The 18372-nt window shown below is 42.1% G+C and overlaps 1 protein-coding gene and 1 long non-coding RNA gene across 13 annotated transcripts in view; one reads left to right on the top strand and one right to left on the bottom strand.

Annotated features, from left to right (window-relative positions):
* Nucleotides 1-4132: 4132 nt before the first annotated feature.
* The window catches only part of LOC310700483 (homeobox protein Hox-D3-like), a 150508-nt gene continuing 136268 nt past the window's right edge, over nucleotides 4133-18372 (top strand). For 8 of the 12 annotated variants that reach the window (XR_014522611.1, XR_014522612.1, XR_014522613.1 and 5 more), the window contains exon 1: nucleotides 5582-6184. Coding sequence is in view for 3 of the 12 variants with exons in the window: in XM_083490182.1 (XP_083346308.1) it covers nucleotides 5762-6184 (423 nt within the window). In the remaining 9 variants the exon portion in view is untranslated. The other 4 variants (XR_014522616.1, XR_014522617.1, XM_083490181.1 and 1 more) reach the window with 3 other exon arrangements.
* On the bottom strand, nucleotides 9116-18365 carry LOC310700656. Its single transcript, XR_014522668.1, has 3 exons — nucleotides 16211-18365; nucleotides 14641-14716; nucleotides 9116-13081 (listed from the first exon to the last, which is right to left on the bottom strand). It is a non-coding gene; the product is annotated as an uncharacterized lncRNA (long non-coding RNA).

Below are 18372 nucleotides of genomic sequence, written 5' to 3'. Positions count from 1 at the left end.
AAGAAACGAGGCGTTACGTTAACACGTTCACAGACTATGGTTAAGAGCCTTAAGTACGTTGGCTTGGAATGCCACGGAGATCCGTGGAACTTGGTGTCACTTAAGGATTAGCCTCAAGACAGCAACTGGGTAAACAAAGAGAGGAGGCGAAACTCCTTCCGTCATGACCATCAGTTCACTGCTGGTGCTATGAATTCACACGAGAAGATCTCTTAGGCTGAACTCCTCAAGACACCTACTGGGGAGTAAGTCCCATTCAATATACAGAGGCTCGCCCTCCGCCTAACAGACGCGTTACAAAGATTCACTCCCCACCTTCGCCTAAATTGAGCTTTGCGTTCTGTTGCTAGCCTCCAAATTTCTACCTCTACAAATATATTACTTCTTGCTATGCTATAAAGTATAACAGTGGTTCTCTTTAGCTTCTTACGTTTTTAAAGCATATCAACAGCGACACTCTTCCTTCCACTGGCATTCATGGGCGGGGGGGTTCGAGTGTTTGTCCACTGAAAATGTCATAGTTCGCCATTTCACACCTAATATTTTGTGGTGTATGTGTGCGAAAGTGTGCAAAGACGGAAATAGCTGGAAGGAATCCGTGTGTCTCACGTCCCTGTCCATATCTACATTATGAAACGACTGGAAGGAGACATAATGGAGACATTAAAAGGGGGCTTTGCGATGAGCTGGTACTTATTTATTTATAAGAAATACTTTGTTCAGGAGCACAATCAGCAAACTGGAGGAACACCCTGAATATTTTTCCATTGTGTGAATGTACGCAAAACACACGTTGCTTGACAAAATAATACTGGCAAACATGATTATTTTCTCTCTTTCTGACTCACACATGCAGAGAGATTGTGTGTGTGTGTGTGTGTGTGTGTGCATACACATATACAGGGACACACACAATATTGAGAGGGCGAGTAGGTATTCCTAGAATACTATTATATCTGTCCTGCGGTGAAATGGACTTCATCCCACAATGGCATTTGGTATGAAAATGGACAGGTTGTTTACACTGATACCCCAGATAAGGCATTGCAAGATTCCTAAAATACATCCTGGCTTAGTAAACTGAATCTGGAAAAGATACTGGGAGGCTGAGAACATTCTTAACTTCCAAAAACTAACACTGAAGTCTTTAAATATTTAAATAACTGAAGTCTGTGTGTTTTTGTGTGTGTGTGTGTGTGTGTGTGTGAGAGAGAGAGAGAGAGAGAGAGAGAGAGAGAGAGAGAGAGAGAGAGAGAGAGACGTGCTGGACATTGTAGAAAACAATTGTACAAGGGGAAAGACAGTGTGATGTCTATTTACGTCGGATCCATGAATTCCTACTTCAGCGTTTTTTATTATTTCATTGGAGTGTTGCATATTTGTCTTTAGGGTTCTGGAAAAGATAGTGGCTATGCAGGGATATTCAGTGCATTATCCGAAGGTGCTTGTTTGGATGCGACAAGGAACTGTTGAACCTGACATAATATTTGAAGCCGACTGCAGGTTGCGTCCAGGGGAACAATCTTCTCCAAACATAAAAGCACCGTCCTTTATAGCATAATGCAGGCTTCCGCGGTGATAAATGTAGGGTGCCTATGATTCTTTTCAAAATTCTAGTTAGGAGTGTGTTTAGGAGGGGGGAGAGGACCATTTGATTGACTGTGTACAGTACTACACACATGCATAGTAAAGACAGACTTTTGCACCAGCTGATAGAATTCATACCCACAATACCAAGTCGCCGCTCTTGCCCAGGCATAGATGTGTACACGCCTATTATTATTAAATGGCGTATTCTTGAGTGGACACTCTCAAGACTTCATCAATTCCGCCTGCTCATTGCAAGGGACCGACAATAAAGCTTTGCCATTGTGTAGACTTTATGAGGCTGCAGAATAGAAAGGTAAGTCCATTGTGTTACTCATCATAACTAGGGGAAGGCCAGACCTGCCTTAAGGCGAGATTTAGACATCTATCTATATCTATCTATCTATCTATCTATCTATCTATCTATCTATCTATCTATCTATCATCTTCTGAGTTGGGTTGTCTCGTGGTAATATCTAATATAATGGCGACTTTTCCTACAGCGGATTACAGAAGTTTAAAGCGCGGCGGATCCACACATTTTAAAGCAAAGCTTGGGAGCATCTTATCATCTTCTGAACTAAGTCCATAGTGTTCCCTTTCGAGAATCATTCTCTGCACAACCCGCACCAACCCATCTCTTGTCCCCAAAGAAGAGGCGAGAAAACTTAATTTCAAAATAAGGGAATTAAAAGGGCGTGGGGTGGGGGGGGAAGAGAGTGAGAGAGAACAAAAAAGAAAAAGAAGAGAAAAGAAAAGAAAAAAGAGCTGTATCTGCACTCTATCCATCATATTTAAGTCCATGTTCTTAAGTGGTTTGATTTGAAGGAATCTCCCAAACGATACTTATCTATCATAGGGTTAGAAGTTAAATTATTGGAATTGCTAGGCAAAGCTGTTACATTTGGGGTGGGGCGGTGGTGGAAATGATTATGGCTTATAGTCAATACACAACAAAGTCGCGTCTTTAGATGACATGCATTTACTATATATATATATATAGTAATCACTTCATAATTTCCAAAGGGAGACAAAAAAGAGACAGGGGAAAGGCCATTTTTACGAGGCGAAGTAATTTGAAAGAAGATAATGCTCTTCACAAAGTGGCTGATTCGGAAATGATCATTACTTCAATATTACCGAAATGAGTTTCACCCACCCGCCTGGAGTAAGAAATATCATCCTATTCTGCATTTTTTTTTATTAGCCAATCAAAATTCCTTCAAATCTCCATTTGTGATTTGTGAAAAATAGAAATCCACGAAAAAGCTGCACTGGAGCATATTGCTCATTTTCTCTTAATTTATTATTCTAATCACAGCAGCCGTTACATGATAATGCATCCATTAAGCGGGCGGGGGTATATGTGTTGGAGCTGGGTGGGGTTTAGAATACTTTTCCATTCGAGACTTGGAAATGTACACAAATGATATTTCATACACGTACCCAAAAGTTTGGAGGCCTAAGTTTTCAGGCAGAGGTTGAGAATAACCTGAATGAATGAAAGAAAAAAGTTCCCAAGGTAAAGTCGGGAAAGTAATTTTGCTTTCTCTATCTTTCTTCGCATTCTCTCTCTCTCTCCCGCTTTCTCTTTCCTTCCTTCCTGCCTTTTAGCATTCCCTCTCAATTTCAAGTTACTAATTTAGCGTCCCCACCCTCCTAGGAAAAGTTCGGAGAGCTTCCCCTCCACCTCTGGCAACCCGATGCGAGGTAAAATCCGCAGAGCACCTAAACCAGTGAAACGTGTCTCCAGTATCAGGAGAGGCGGAATGCGGAATAAGATACAAAAGAGAGGGAGGGAAGGAAATGTATCCAACCTCTTTCTCCGCAACACTCGAAAACGTGCAGCACAGGTTATGCTTTTGCTGCAAGATAAAATTTCCTGTTCCCTTTATGGACCCTTTTCTCCCGAGAAAACGGGGAGCCCATTGTCTCCAGAGCCACTGTTGTGACGGTTCCTTCCTCGTCGTAACTTTTAACTACCTGTTATAAAATTTATTGGCGGTTTGTAAAGTGAAAAAAGTAATTTCCCTTCCGTCCGGTTGGATTACATCCTATAATGTGGGGTTTCGGGAGCCCCCCCCCCGCCGCCGCCCCAGACAGACACGCACTCGAACATAGACTGGAGAAACGCGTCCCACACAACCCTTCCCCACCCCTGAAAATTTTCGAAATACAAAAAAAGAGAGAGGAGAAAAGTTAGCTGCCATGCGGAATAAAAAATTATATGTGGGTGCAATCCGATCCCATTAAAATCCATTGGAATGCAGGTAAAGCCTGACAGATACAATATTAGGATAGGAGGTAGCTGTCGAAATATCTCTCCACCCCAATTTCCATTTCGCCCCAAGGTTATGACTTACTTCTATGGGGCAGCATGTTCAGACAGCAATGATAATATCTTCCAGACTTATCTATCTGTCTGTCTATCATCTATCTATCTATCTATCTATCTATCTATCTATCTATCTATCTATCTATCTATCCAATCTGTCTCTATCATGTATCTATGTATAATTATATTATCGCTTATTCTATATGTATTAAGAAGGAAAAATTATTCTTTGCGGTTTCTCAGATTTCCCCCCAGAATTATTATTTTCCTCTAACTATATGGCCCCATAATCTCCATCTTGTAATACTAATATTAATGCGCGTCTGGGAAAGTGAAACTGAAAAAGGGCGTCGAAGTCTGTGATCAAATATTAAGAAATTCTGCCGGTCCTTGGGTGGACTGATGTGTTTAATGTACATCCTTATTGTAAGTGTGATTCCGCTACTTTTGAAAAGGTCACATTTTCGGGAGCATCTCTTTATAGACTTGAAGTGCACCAAGAAGACCAGTTGTCCCATTAAAAACCAAAACGGGGGGAGGAAGGCTGTTTGTTGATTTATTTATAGTTAGGGGGGGGGACCCCGATCTATCTCCCAGTTAAGACCAAGTCTTTAGCCCCAAACCCTTGAGGTCCCACTGGGGTTGGAGCCGGGGAGACAAGTCCCTTGGACTGATTCAGATGATATCTAGGTTCTAGAACAGTGAAAAGGTGGGTGTTATGGACATGGAAAGGATGGAGTTTGCAAGTATCAAAAAGGAGTCACCTTTTGCTTTCGGGAAAAGGGTCCGCTAGGAGTTAAACACGGGTCTAGGGGACCGGGGTTGTAAATAAACTCCTCTTTGATACACACACACATACGTGTGTCTGAGGGAGACTGAGTGAGTGTGTGTACACATTTATCGCCTTTTAAAAAATTGTATATTCACGTTGCATTTCCCACCAGTGAACTGGCTTGATTAAAGGTGCAATCCGGGAACTGGAAAAATCAGTGGCAGCGTGGCCATATGGGTTGCCCCTTGAATAAGCAAATAAGAGCCAGAAGCGAAACAAGAAGCAAATTAGCAGCAATAATAGAAAGAGTAGCATTGCCCGATGAACGCCAGCGTTGTAGTCTTCCCCTGTCTCCGCCCCTTCACATATTAGCTGGTTCGTGTGTGTGTGTGTGTGTGTGTGTGTGTGTGTGGTGGTTTTTTTTAAAAAAAGAAATGAATAAATAGACTTAAAACAAAGCTGTTACTCCTACTCCGTCAGATATCTCCAAATGAATTCGGGTTAGAATATATTTTAATGAGTGTGTGTGTATGTGTGTGTGTGAGAGAGAGTGTATATATATATATATATCCACACGCAGACATATATATACACACATGTAAATATATGGAAAGAGTAATTCTATAAACATGGCGACAGAGAAGAGCATTTGCACTCGTCACAAAAATGCAACGCATTCTTGGTTGTTTGCAGAAAATTTACAGCTGAGCAATAAAAGTTTACGACTGAATCACAAGTTGGATTGGCCACAGGAAGTCATGTGGACTCCATCCATGAACGTGAACTTTTTATTGTGGTTTCTCTTATGACTCTTTCGCAGTAGTCCTTCCTTTAACAGTCCAAGCAGTGCCAGTGAAACGGGGGTACGATGGTATCTGTATTTTTTTCCTTTTAATTATTATTAGTATTTTTTTCTGGTGGTGGTAGTGGAGGGGGTGGGGGGGAGGAATCTCGAATTGTCTCTGTTCTTTCCCCTCCCTCCCTCCCTTCTTTTTTTTCTTTTTTTCTTTCTCCCTTTCTTTCCTTTGGGGTTGGAATTGTTGGTTGCTCTGGGCATTTTAGGAATAATGAGTTTACTGCTGCGGCTGGTTGCCTCCTCCCATTCTCCACCCCTAGGGGCAAAACGCAACACATTTCCTTGGGAGGATGCAATGACGAGGGGGACAAGGAGTTGTAAATACCTTTATTTTATTTTATTTTTAAGGGGGAGGGAGGGGGAAGAGATGCTAGCCCCGTCTTCTCTCCTGACCCCCAAGTTAAAAAAAAAATACAGAAGAAGACTATTTTATTTTTTGGTTTATTTTCTGTCTATCCTTCCCCCCAACCCCACTCTTTTTTGTTTTGTTTTGTTTCTCTTTTTTAATATTTCTGTGGAGCTGAACACAGCGTCAGCGGAACAGAAAAGAGGCAGAAGAGAGAGAGAGGAAGGGGAGAGAGAGAGAGAAGGAAAGAGAGAGAGAGAGAGAGAGAGGAAGGGGAAAGAGAATCTGGTAAGTGTTCCCTTATTGGCTAAAATGTGTAACTAATGATCCATGGCAATGGGTGTTAAAGATAATGATGTATCGTTTTCGCGAAGCAGACGGAAAGAGGGGTGTAGCCTGGTTATGACAGAATATGATCAGGAAGGATCGGCGCAAATGTGGTTAATTCGGGGGAGGAGGGAGGGGGGCGAACGGTTTGCGAGTGGTGATGTCACTGCGGTCTGGTTTGCTGGAGACAGAGGATGCCGGCTGCAGTCTGCCTCCCCTTTACAATGGTGCAGTGTTTTACTGGGGTGGGGAGGATGGCGGGAGGGCTGGGATGGAAGCGCCCTCGCGGGGGTGGGGTGGGGGGAGGAACACAGCGGCGAGAAAGCGCCTGTGGTCGTAGAGTCCAGTAGTTAAAGTCAATGAGAGTATCCGGATCCAGCATCAGATTGGGCCCCAAGGCCATTGAATCCATTTACTTATTATCATCGTTATTTAAAAAGTTTCTAGCGTGCGCGGATTTTGTTTTTGTTTTGTTTTTTTTTAAAAAAGAGATAAACAACAGTGACAACTTTCCTTAAGAGCAATTGAGCGCAGCGAGTACTTCAAGCACATGCGCAGTCTGCGCTCTCATCCAGGAAACGGGAGGAACTGGTGTACAGCAAGAAAGTAGCCAAGCAAGCAGGAGTGCCATTTTTAATGAGCAATTATGAGCTAGCTGTGTTTGTTGTGAAGCAGGAGGCGCCTTACCTTTCCACTCTCTCCCCCCAACACATGGTTCCGATTGGCTCTTCGGAAAGCTTATATATTTTAAGACTATATTTAGGAGTTGACCGGTCCGCCCCATTTCAGAGTGTGTTTCTCTGTGTCAGTCTCAGGCCTCCCCCGCCCCTCCGGGAAAGGTGCAGTCCAATCTAGCAAAGCATGAATCCTGACTTTATTTCTCTCTCTCTATAATTTGATGGCTGTTTAAAGAGTTGAAGAAATAAACTGCATTGTTCGGGGGTGCCATGTCAACATTTTACGGTGTGGAGCGTGTATTCCAGTGCTTGTTTGTTGTGTTGTAACGTTGATGAAGAGGTTTTCCTTCCAACATGTTAGCAGAGAACATGGGGATTTTTTTTTACATATTTCCCTTTCTAGAGTCCACACACACACACTACACCGGTCCAACAAAATGCATTATACCCCTATCAATATGAATATTGGTGTGTATCTTCCTGAGATTTTCCTCAGTTAATGTGGGTGCAAACTGCATTCCAATTAGTTAATAATAATAATAATAATAATAATAATAATAATAATAATCAGAAGCAAATAATAACAAAACGGACGACGAGGGTGTCGACAAAAGGGTGGGGGAAGGGAACAAAGATCCATTCCCTTACTGAATTTATTCTAAATCCATTCCCCCTTTGCCCATGCTCATAAACATATAGAAATTCAAATCCTTGGGAAGGGCACCCTGTTCGCCTCCCGCTTGTAAGGCCCTTCAGCTAGATTCCTCAATGAAATATTTAACACATTCTGCATCCAGGTTTATAAAAGGCCTCGCCCGCGATAGCGTTTTGCCACTGAACACACACACACACACACACACACACACACACACACACTGCACGGTGCTTTTTGAGGGGACTTCTAATGAAACGCGTTCTAATTGGATTGCTTGCTGCAATATGTGTGCTGTAATGAATGACTATTGTTTATAAAAGTGGCACACACAGACACACAAAAAACCAAATAACATCTGTGGGGTGGTGTTAAATCTGATCAAATACATCCGATCGCGCCAGCCATTTTATTCTTAAGGAAAGCAAGAGCGAAGGCAGCGCATCCACGAGCCTTCCTGGGGGTTCTGTAAACAAAAGAAGCCCAAAACTGGTAAGTGGGACGTGCGTATGTCATGTCTGTGCATAGAAGGAGGCGCACATTCTAGACGCCTGTGTCTCCCATTTTGCTTTGGGGAGTCGGATTTCTGGTGGGGGGGGTGATGGGGTTGCGGGGATACAGTTTGGGATACGGTTGCTGGACAGTGCGGGCTGCGCGTTTACTCGGGAGTCAGTCAGTTTAGTCTGCAATCGCACCTCGAGGGGCCAGTAAACCCCACCGTAGTCCATAGGAATGCGTTGCTCGCTTTCTAAATGCGCTTCCTATTGGGCGTGTGGAAGAAAGCCAGGTGGCTTACTTGCAGGTAAATGGGTTTAGGAGTGGCGGTAACGAACCAAGGTACGCCCTCCCTCCGATTAGCTTGGGTGAATATTTATATATGCGGTGGGTTCCATTACTGACGGCAAAGGAGGTCGCAATAAGGACCTTTAAAAAAATAAAAAATGATCAGGCAATGGTTATTTGAACCACATGGTTGCCGGGCTGTCGTTGTCGTCGTCCCCCCTTCCTTTCCTCCTCTCGTTGTTTCTGGAGTTAGGACGTGTTTTTGTGCTCGTTGAAGAGATATGAATCCCTTTCGATATTTGCCTGTTGTCCAATGTTATTTGCTGTGCCTTTTCCTTTAGCCTTCTGCAACAACCACCCTCTTCTCTCTCCCAGGATTGCCCATACAATACACATTTTAATGTATTGATTTAGTCTTTAAACTGACATATTGCCGTTCTTCATAAACTCAGAACGTTGGAGCTGATCTAAAAGGAGGGAATATAAGAAAAACTGATTTATATTCCCTGCACTTTACAGACCAAACGAGAAGAAATGAATGGCTCCTTTTATCTATAACATCACCATAGACGAGGGATCATAGTGAACGTTTCCAGGCATTATTGACACACAGGTCCAGGAAAGGGGGAGGGGGGGAGAGAGAGAGACTGCATCCAGGAGCAAAATCCGATACTGTGATAGTTAACGTTGCCCCCCACACGTAGCTTTTAATCCTTGGTGCGTGTCATAAACAGGGCAGTAAATGTGAAAATTGAAAACCACAAATGTGACACGGTAATATAAATCACACACATATATATTTATTAAGGGGAACGAGTGCCATAATAAAAACAATTGGAAGAACATTACAATTTTACAACAACTGCAATATCAATAATACATTTCTTTACAGCAGCAAAACCGTATCAACAACAATAAAAGCAACCACCACTATCTATGTACCTATTTTTCAACATAGAAAGAGAGAAACGGGGCGGGGGGGAGGGAAGCAGCGGCTGGAGCTGGGGGTGAGAGTGGGAAAGGGAAAGGAAAAAAACATAATGAGAGAAACTTTTTTTTTTTTTAATGACAACCTCAGTAACTGTCGTAATAATGCACCCTGAAATCGTGTAATATATACCAATTTACATTTCATTTAGGAGAGAGTGCAGCGAGGCTGGCGGTGTGCGCATGAGCAGCTGGGAGTTGGGGAGAATACGTACAATTAGGATTGCTTAAATCAGTGTTCAAAGTTTTTAAACATAAAGTAAAATAGCCGAAGTAGGCGGCCACGTTGCTTAGAATAAATATGGTCTGGCTGCAAAGTAGCAGCTGCTAAGCCCTGACCTTGTTTATGAAAAGGATAGGGCGAGTTGGGAGAGAACTTCACTTTTCAATGATTTTGTTGTATGTGCCTCTGGTTTTTAATTTTCATTTTAATTGCGTCTGGGACTTGGCTTCCTACATTTTACATTTTAGCACGCTTTGCACTGTATTGGCCTGCGGAATTGAGAGGCTGTCTTGGGGCCTGTGGTGATGCGGATATTTTCCGGACCTTCCCTTAAGTGGCAAACGTATTTAAGCTCCATGAGTTACAATGAGAGATTATTTACGCACGTGCTTAATTAACTCTGGCTTTGAAATCAGTAGGTGTTGAACGTTCCTCACTTTCCCCGGGTCGTGTCCATACATTTGTGTGATGCATTTTTTATTTGTAAAAATGGGGCTGGCTGAAATAAACAAAAACTTTACACAGGCTTTTTTTTTAAAAAAAGGGGGGAAGACTGGGTCTAAAGGCCAAAGTTAAAAATAAAATAAAATCACATCCCAGAAGCAAAAGGGAGAGAAAGTTACATTTTGAAGGGGGAAATGCGGGGGAGGGGGGGAGAGACATTGATGGACGAAAGAATGGTACCTGTGAGTCAAAAGACTACATGGTCTAATATATAATATGTGATATAATATGTTATTATATGTCTCACGTACATATGAGATATGGGGCGTTTGTGTGCGTGCATGTACATTTCAACATAGCAGACACCGGTCTCTTGCAGAGTGCAACGAAATATCATAATTTCAGCATCACATCCAGTTATTTGGTTGAACTGAAATGTGCCGCCCTGAGGACGGGTTATCTTCAGTCGGATGCCAGGAAATCTGGGGGCGCGGTCGGTTCTGTGTTTATATTTTATATGCTATTCGGCATAACTGTTCGTGTACCGTGGAGGGAAGTTGTGGATATAGAGGATTAAAAAAACGAGAAAGCACGTGACAGTTTTGATTCCTGGAATTCCTGATTAGATCTACTGGATCCACTGGCGTTTCTTGAGGTTCATCTAATGAACACAGGGCAATTTACTGTTGCTGTGGGGGTGAGGTTGTGCAGTACACCCTGCTGTCCTGACTGTATAAAATAAACGTGTCGTGAGAAAGGGAACCCACAAGGCAATAAAACGTAGCGGGTGCAATCCAGCTCCGTGAAAACCCACTGGATTTTCTGCCGTTGATTTCGATGAGATTTGTGCGTTTGCCACTAGACACAAGTTGAACTGCGTTTAGCGTGACCCCAACTTTGGCGCAAGGCCGCCTCCTGTTTTCCCAATAAATTAACAGCAGGTAATAAGTTTAGACCGTCCGGATTTAAATCGAAACAGAAAGGCCTATAAGGCCAGCCAGACCTTCTTAAACGTAGTACAGTAAATAGGAAAGACGTTCTGCTGGTTTTAACTGCAGTGGATTTCATGAAACGTGGAGAGGATGGGAGTTTTCCTCCAGCAAAAGACCACGGCGGTGGTCAACCCTTGAAAGTAAACTCCGCCGGTACTAATGAGACTTTACTACCTAGACTATCATGTTGTTCGGGTAGAGCGGGGTTCAATTTTTTACATTCCATGTTCTCCTTGATTTAAGCAATCACGGACGTTGCCTGAGCTTATGCGCGCGCTCACCTTTCTCTCTACGTAGCCTTTTAAATAGGGGTCCTATTTTTTCTCTCCCCCACCGTCCCTTTCTTTTAATTGCTGCTTTCTTTTTGTTTACTTGTTTTGTATACTGCCACCAAGTGACTGAAACTTGGCAAGCCAACAATCTTGCAATTTGGTCTCTCTCTCTCTCTCCCACCTCCCCCTCGCACTTTTGTAGGATGGGTGCGAGAAAGCTAAGGGGGCGCACACAGACGCGCGCACACCAAAATAATAACGCTATTTCACGACTGGAGAGTCAAAATGCTTGGGAGAAAGAGAGCGGGGGAAAATAGGACGACTGTTGTGCCATAAAGGCCGGAATCTCAGGGTCTTTTACTACTTCCAAGCGACGACAGTCTCCTCCCCTCCGTTCCTGTTGCTGCCTCGTAAACAAGCCCCCCTTTGCGCTGGTTGGACAGTTTAGAACTTTTAAAAAGTTTGGTCTCTTCAAAGCTATTTGGAAGTAGGCTGTTTGAGGGGTTGAATTGGACATTCGCTGGAAGTTCCTCGGTGGCTTCTTCTGTTGCTGTTTGAGGCGGCAATCTCCCTCCCTCTTTCCCCCCCTCTCTCCCCCCCTTCATTTGAGAAGGCTGAGTTTTAAATCACTTCCAGTGTTCATGCATTCATAAAAATAGATAAGGCCCGTCAGCTGGAGGACGCCACTCCCGCCCCCACTCCTGGGGGGGGGGGCAGAGAGAGAAAATGAGTGTATTTAAGCAGATCCAAAAATACTAAACTGTCGCCCCATTAAAAGTTACGCAAACGGATTGCATTTCCCAAAGTGCAACAAATATTGCCTCTCCAAATATGTAGCTTAATAGTAAGCGACCAGCTTTTTAAACACACGCACACACCTTTAAGGCAACTAATACTGTGTCCTGACTTATTATTTATTTTATTTTCTTCTCCCCCTTCTTGTTCTTCTTCTTCCTGGCGTCCTGAGATTAATTTTTCCTTCTCCCCCACCCCCATGTGCAAACAATAAAATGAAATAAGAACTCATAGATAATGACAACCATTCTTCATCATTGAATTATTCTTCCTGAACGTATTAAAATCGTATTCTTCTTTGTTTAATCTCTTCGCGGGCGTAAGTAGTTGCTTATATCCATATTTTATGTTGCTCTATAATATCACGCTTTATAATTTTTAAGCCGGTAGCTATTCTCCATGACAACTCGACGTGACGTCACGACCGCAACTCTCTTGAATGTCAAAAAGGAAGGAGGGAGGGGGGGTCATTGTAGGGAACATTTCCGTGCCATAAAACGGAGTAATCCAAGTCAACCATAAAAGTTCTCTAAACTGAACATCCTTTGGTGAAGTTTGCAGGGCTATCCGACCGTAATAGACATTACACAGTAGCAAACGGAGAAGAAAACTCGGGGAGGGGGGGGGGAAAGAGACTCTTAATTGGCCCAATCACCCAATAATATCTTTACCTCCTGTACTGTCAGCATAGGGACACATCATATAGTTTCAAAAATCCCATTGAATATTACAGGGAATAAACAGGGATAAAGAAAAGGAAAATTCGAAATAACTTCTAAGTTGGACAAGCTGTCAGTTTCCGCCGCTGCCTCCTAACCCCGTTACCTTGGACCTTTGCTGATTCAGAGGGGGGGGGGGACTCTTTAATTGGCCAAGACTTAACTTATAGAACTATAGTGGTGGTGAGGGGCGTGGGGTGCGGACAGATACAGAAGCAACGTAGTTACTTGAAAATGATAGACCAACGTGAAGTTCCGTTTATAGGAGGCCGGAAGGTTTCCAGTGCTGGAAAGCGGGGGCTCCACCAAGATATCTAGAATGAAAGAAAAACAGACAGATAAATAAGTGTATACATGCATGCATGCATGCATACAACAACCTATCAACAACTAAATAAATAAATAAGAGAGACACATAACACAGCGTGTATAAGTTAAGGCGTCCACAACAGGTTGACTTGGGGGAGAGGGCGGGGTCTACGTAAATGCCTAATAACGTCAGAAAAGAACGTGAATCTTAATAAAGTGCGGGTCCCCATTTATTTCAAACGATATTGAGCCCATTCCTCTCTCCACCTCCCACCCGTTATTTTGCCTATCTTAGACGTGTGTTTTGACACTTTGCAGAATTCCCACCAACACCACCCCAGGATAAATCGTAGCCCTCCATTCACCCCCAAACCCTACGAACGCATATATCTGCACCCCAGTTTGAAGCCATTAGAATTCCTTTCCAGCAATACCATTTGGGTTATGACATTTCCAGTATAAAACGTTGCCAGCTTTGTGTGTGTGTGTGTGTGTGTGTGTGTGTGTGTAACACCCCCTTGGGCTTTTTTTGTTGGTTTGATGGGATTCCTCACCTCCCCCACCCCACATGCGGCAGATCCTACGGAGTGGGGTGGCTGCGTGGGGCAGGAACCCGAGTTTCCTGAAAACAGAAAGTTATAAACGGCTTTTTCATTAGTCATGGAGCCATAGCAGTAAGACCACAAACAAATCAGGACTTGCACTTTTTCTCCCTTGCAGCCAAGAATATTGCAGGCCGAACCGCAGAAGCGGTGCTTATGTGACAAGACGTAGGGGGGCGGATGTTTTTCGAAGGATGCAGGGCAAAAGCAAGACAAAATGCAGAAAGGGAGAAACCCCCGATTGTTATTATTGCTAATTATTGACATTAAGAATTATTTCAATGGAAGGTAAATTTCTCCAACTCTTCCCTTTCTGCGTATTTTAAAATTATTATTTTTTTCGTCGACCACTTTAGTATAAATTTTAAGTAATATCATGACATAAACTGGGTGAAAACTCTGAGCGAAACTAGCAGTCCGAAAGTTAAGATTACCAAGATGTGATTACTGTAACAGAAAGGACGACTCAAAACAATGCAAACGCATCGGTCAGGAGCATTTGACTCCTGACATTTACGCGCCACAAATATTGCTTTTTTCTTTTCTTTTCTGTCTTCTTCTCATTATCATCATCCTCATTATTATTATTTAGTTATTTACGGGCAGAGGGAACATTTGATTAAGAAGGTTATTCTGTAGGAGCAGGAATAACTGGAGTGCAAGCGCTCTAAATAAATAATTACAAGGCAAGAAGCTCTAGCCTGCAATAACTGTCAAGTCTAAAAAGGCCGAGATAACATATATAAGGTGAGATCAGCTGAAATTAGATATCCAGTTAAAGGTACCACGTGGATTTAAGTACAACACCTTAAAAATGCGTGTTTATTGCGCGCAAAATTACTGGCCTCGTTGTCTGCTTCTGTCGTTCTGCTTATCTCTCTTTCTTCTGTTTTCCATACTGCTCCATACACAAATACTTTTAAAAACAAAACAAAGGTAAAAGCAAAGTGTGGCTGTCTTACTTTTGAAATGCATGCGTTGCACGAGAAACACATTCGCTCCATCTACACAGATCCAAGACCAATTTGCCTCTTCATCCTATAAACGGTACACAAATGAGGACATAGCTGTAGATTCTGGAAGTCTATACATAGATATAACTACACGTTATAAACAAGCCCGCGCGTGTTTGCTGAGCGGTGTGTGTTTAGGGGGGGGGGAGTTCTTATCAATCTATCAGGGAATAATAAACTATTCCAGACAAGAGTGCAAGCTAATCTAACACATGAACAGTAAACAAACGTATTTGACCCAGGGCAACTTTGGTTGCATATTTAAAGCTAACCAGACACAACCTGCATTTATGAATAAGCAGTTTTCTACACCTAGGCAACAGACTGGGTGAGAATTTGTGAAGCGCTCTCTCTCTCTCTCTCCCCCCCCCCCACTTCTTCCACTTGCATTAACGGTCTCAGATGAAAACCCTTGCCATTAACGCCCAAGAAAAATCCACTCTCCTCTCGAAACAAACAAACAAATGAGTAAACAAACGCTTCCGAATTTGCATTCCGAATCACACGACAGGATCAGAATCTGACAACATTTTACTTGGACTGCAAGAGAGAGGGGAGCCAACGATAGCTCTTGCTTCCTTTCCACAATTAGTGGGGATGGAAAACACATGTGTGGAGTGTGCATTTTTGAAGCTTTCCTCTAAATCAGTTCATCAATTCGCTAATTAAAACGGAGAGAGAGAATGAGAGAGAGGGAGTGTGTTCTAACGAAGCATATTTTTCTTCTTTAACCTCGGTGTGGGGGTAAAATCAGGGGGTAAAAACACACAAAAAAGAAAACAGCCTTATGAGCGAATGGATGTTATTGCAGCTTTCTGTGAGCTCTTTAACTCCAGGGGGCGGGGAGGGGGGGGGGAAGAGACCCCAACTGCTATACAAGAACTACTCCAGGACCTGCGCATATTTTCACTGCTGTGTAGCAGTTTTAATAAAACATCTGTTCTTGCTTCTGCTGATGAGTTTACATAATTGTTTGCAGACCAATTTAACCAGAAAAAGTCCTACACATTTCCCTGTGTTGTTTTCTTTTTTGTAAAGGGGGGGGGGAGGGAAGAGTCGTCTCCTTTGATCAAACACATTATAAGAACCTTAATAATAACTTCTCCCCATATATATATGTATATGTAACACTAAAATATTAGGAATGTAACTACTAGAACGCTGAGTCTAGTATATATACAAATTTTCCAGCGTCTTCTTTCTCCCCATCCAACCAACACTTAAGAAAGGTTCTATGTTGGGTTTCTTCGCGCCAGCTGTTTTCTCTTCCCTATAATTCGACCAGACTTCTAGGTCTTCTCTTCTGTTTAGAAAAGTAATAAAACACTTCACTTTCTCCACTCGAAATCACTTGGTACTCACCAGATCCCTCCAAAAGAGCTCTCTAGGACTTCTGCACGCCACCCCTCCAAACCCCAGCCCCTTTGCATTTGCAACCATCCCAGAAATTTTAAGGGTCTGAGATAACGATTATTATAACACTAGAACAATGAATATACTTTTGGTGAATCGAACCTACCAAGAAAGACGGTCTTCTTCTTTTTCTCTTTCTCATTCCCACACACCTTGAAGTTCTATTACTTTTAATGTAGTCTTAATCTACACTGAAGTATTTTTTGAGATACTATCCAATCTAAACACAAACACACGAGGGGGGGGAGGAGTCTCTCTGTGTTTGTGTGTATTATCTAACTCCCATTAAAGGAGAAAGGAAAATATCTACCTTCTATCAGTTCAGATTGATTGTGCATGGAAACCTACACACACACACACACACACACACACACAGAATGACTTTGAAAACTAGTGATATTAATTGCTTGCAGTTACCATGAGCTTCACTGAGCTCTGCTTGTCTGCCTGTCTCTGTTTATCTACTGACCTACCAACCTACCTACACGTACAGACACATTGGTTGCATTGTTATGTATATCTCTAAGTGTGTGTGTACTGGGGTAATGTTTGGGCCCTTTTCTTCCCTCTCCCATTCTCCTAGTGATTGTATCTCTCTGCCTATGGATTATCCGGTATAATGTGCTAAATAGCTGGGAAGCCTCAGGAAAGCAAATACTATTTTCAAAATCGGCATGCTAGTAAATTTGTCATGTGTACCAGCCTTAAATGTGTACACGTTGGGATGAGAACTGCTGCAGGATGGAAACGCCATGTCCATTTAATAGGGAGGGATGCAGGCTATAAGCTTAATAACAAGCTACACACTCTCTTGCTTTCTTTTTATGCACCCTGATTTATTTTTTTAAGAAACTTTATTTTTTTCATACTGACACTCAAGGAACGCTTAACGTTATACAAGATGAATACTTCAGCCCTCTTTTTGTCAGTTGCAGTCTCGTTTATGGTTTTATTACTACCATTGATTACTTTGCTTTGTTGCACAGAGGAAAAAGATCATAAAATCCTTTGGCATCCGGGTTCCACTTAGAGCAGGGGTGTGTGTGTGTAGGGGGGGATATGTGGTCCCCTTCTTTCTCAACTAAAACCTTCATCCAAAAGAGGAATGTTAGAAGTATTGATTCATTACGACCAAACACAATGAGAAATATTCCAAGCTTTCCAGAAAATCGACTGGTTCTACCTTTAAAATCACTAAACAAAAGCTTCCTAACATGCCCATGGAAATAAGGCCAGTGTTTCTTAGTCCTAATTGAATTTTTAAATAGCAAGCCAATGGAATGATGTAGGAGTCTTGCTATATTTACAGATCAGCAGGTATATTTTACTTTTAAGGAACAATTTATGGCGCTGGATTGAAATTAAAATTAGATTAGCTGTCTTCATTTCAATTAGTGTGTCGGTGCAAATCCACCAGAGGAGTAGAATGTAATCCACTCTCTAATCTAACTAAATATTTCAAGGGAAGTTTTCCAATCAGCTACAAATATCTGGAGTCGTAAATTTTTTTCTTCCTTTCTCTACCTCTTTCTGTTTCTGCAAACGTAAACACGAGGGGCTCTTTCTAGCAAACACCATTCCAAATGCAAAGGTAATGCTTTGGGGGGATGTTGATATTGCAAATGTAAACATTGCCATAGCAGTCTCCAGCTCTGAAAAATGACAAAGCAAATATTCAATAGAGAAACATACAAATGTGCTGCTGCTGCTTCTTTTTAATTCTAACCTGGACTCTGAATTTTGATTATATATATATATATATATATATATATATATATATATATATAGCAACAACCCACCATCCTGGAAAGTTCTTCAAATTCCAGAGTACAGGAATGCTCTAAAAGATACAGTATCTGCCCAGCTGTCACCTGGTCTCCTCTCCTTGCTTTCAAGATTGTATTATAAAGAGCACAAGCACTTGATTCCACATTTATTGACCAACAGTAAATTAGTGGAGGAAAAGAAAATTTATGGTTTAATATTTTATGCACACTTGAGATTTATGACTATAATTTCTGAGCTATTTGGTTGCTAGGTATTAAGGAAGCATTTTCAACAGAATAAATATCCTGATTCCTGATCTCCATAACCATTTGCCTTTTCTTTTCTTTTAAAAAAATCACCTAAAGCTCTATTTGGGTTGTGAAATTTAAAGAAGAAGTCTTTCTTTCTTTCTTTCTTTCTTTCTTTCTTTCTTTCTTTCTTTCTTTCTTTGCCCCTCCCTCTTCATCCCTCTCCCACTCCCTCCCCCGAACCATACTTACT

The sequence above is a fragment of the Podarcis liolepis genome (assembly GCF_965112155.1).
Source record: "Podarcis liolepis genome assembly, chromosome: 2".
Classification (NCBI taxonomy): Eukaryota; Metazoa; Chordata; class Lepidosauria; order Squamata; family Lacertidae; genus Podarcis; species Podarcis liolepis.
Note: the sequence above shows the minus strand (reverse complement) of the source record. Positions and strands in the feature narration are given on the sequence as shown.